A 1,620-nucleotide genomic window follows, 5' to 3' on the forward strand; every position below is an offset into this window, starting at 1 on the left:
TCCGGAATCTATCTTATAGTTAATCTATTCTTTATTCCACTTATCGTACCTTTTTCATAACGGTTTTTCGCTTTTCTGCCCACCTCTACCTTATTACCGGTAAGGGCCTATCTCTCCGTCTATAGCTCTTATCTTATTTTTAGTAAGGAGGATCTATCCCTGTTTTCTGGTTATTGAGTTTTATTTAGGCCACGTAGGGGGCAGGTTTCCTAGGCTATTATCGTAATCTTAACACTAATTTTAAATATTAGGGTGAGGTTATTCCGACTGGGCCATTCGTTTATTCCGACTAGGGTCCTATGTTGACAGCCGGTGACACCCGCCCGCTTGTTCCGCTTGTACCTAGATACTTCCATATCCGCTAGCGACGATACCGTACCGACGATACACTCAATTCAATCGTAACCACGATACCGACGATACGCTCAATTCAATCGTAGCCACGATACCGACGATACGTTCAATTGATCGTAGCGACGATACCGACGATACGCTCAATTCAATCATAGGAACGATACCGACGATACACTCAATTCAATCGTAGCCACGATACCGACGATACGTTCAATCAATCGTCGCGACGATACCGACGATACGCCCAATTCAATCGTAGCGACGATACCGACGATACACTCAATTCAATCGTAGCGACGATACCGACGATACGCTCAATTCAATCGTAGGAACGATACCGACGATACACTCAATTCAATCGTAGCCACGATAGCGACGATACGCCCAATTCAATCGTAGCGACGATACCGACGATACACTCAATTCAATCGTAGCCACGATACCGACGATACGCTCAATTCAATCGTAGGAACGATACCGACGATACACTCAATTCAATCGTAGCCACGATACCGACGATACGTTCAATCAATCGTCGCGACGATACCAACGATACGTTCAATCAATCGTCGCGACGATACCGACGATACGTTCAATCAATCGTCGCGACGATACCGACAATACGTTCAATTGATCGTAGCGACGATACCGACGATACGCTCAATTCAATCGTAGGAACGATACCGACGATACACTTAATTGAGTATACCTGTCTATATGTATCTAGGTACAAACGGAAGCAGTGGCGGCTGGCGTCAGGCGTTATCAGTATTGCCCCAGTCGGAATAAACGAATGGCCCAGTCGGAATAACCTCACCTAAATATTAATACTTTATTTTAATCTCGGCCCCTTAGCCGTATACTTCCCTTTTTATTTCCATAATTAATATATAGTTCGTTTAGGCACGCCGGAACTCCCCTTAAGTACTTTCGGTTACCCTAATTAGACGATTAGTGTTACGGGTTAACCCCTTAAAAGTGTAGTTCCCGCATAAGGCCGGAACCGCTAATTAGCACGCAGAACCGACGCTCGGACCTCGCGCTGCCCTTACCGCGGATTCGTATAAACCTAGTAAATCCTACGCCTCTCTATAAACCTTTTCCTTTCCTTTCCTTAATTCTAGCTAATATAATTATTTAGCCTTACTTAGTGCAATTAACCTATAACTAGCCGTTTATATAGCTAGAACTCTGCGAACCCTACGCGCTGCGTTAGTATAGAGTTAGATACGAACGCGCCGTTAGGCGGCGACGGTCCTATAAACC

The 1,620-nt window shown here is 44.8% G+C and overlaps 1 protein-coding gene across 1 annotated transcript; it reads left to right on the forward strand.

The window, feature by feature from the left end:
• Positions 1-299: 299 nt before the first annotated feature.
• On the forward strand, positions 300-1,143 carry ACRALDRAFT_2018087 (uncharacterized protein; the record flags this gene model as incomplete). Its single annotated transcript, XM_071019920.1, has 7 exons — positions 300-312; positions 347-401; positions 441-458; positions 545-679; positions 719-784; positions 859-978; positions 1,059-1,143. The coding sequence occupies 7 exons, from the start codon at positions 300-302 to the stop codon at positions 1,141-1,143; spliced, it is 492 nt and encodes a 163-aa protein (XP_070878246.1).
• Positions 1,144-1,620: the final 477 nt, after the last annotated feature.

Source organism: Sodiomyces alcalophilus, assembly GCF_042370955.1.
Source record: "Sodiomyces alcalophilus JCM 7366 unplaced genomic scaffold ACRALscaffold_2, whole genome shotgun sequence".
Classification (NCBI taxonomy): Eukaryota; Fungi; Ascomycota; class Sordariomycetes; order Glomerellales; family Plectosphaerellaceae; genus Sodiomyces; species Sodiomyces alcalophilus.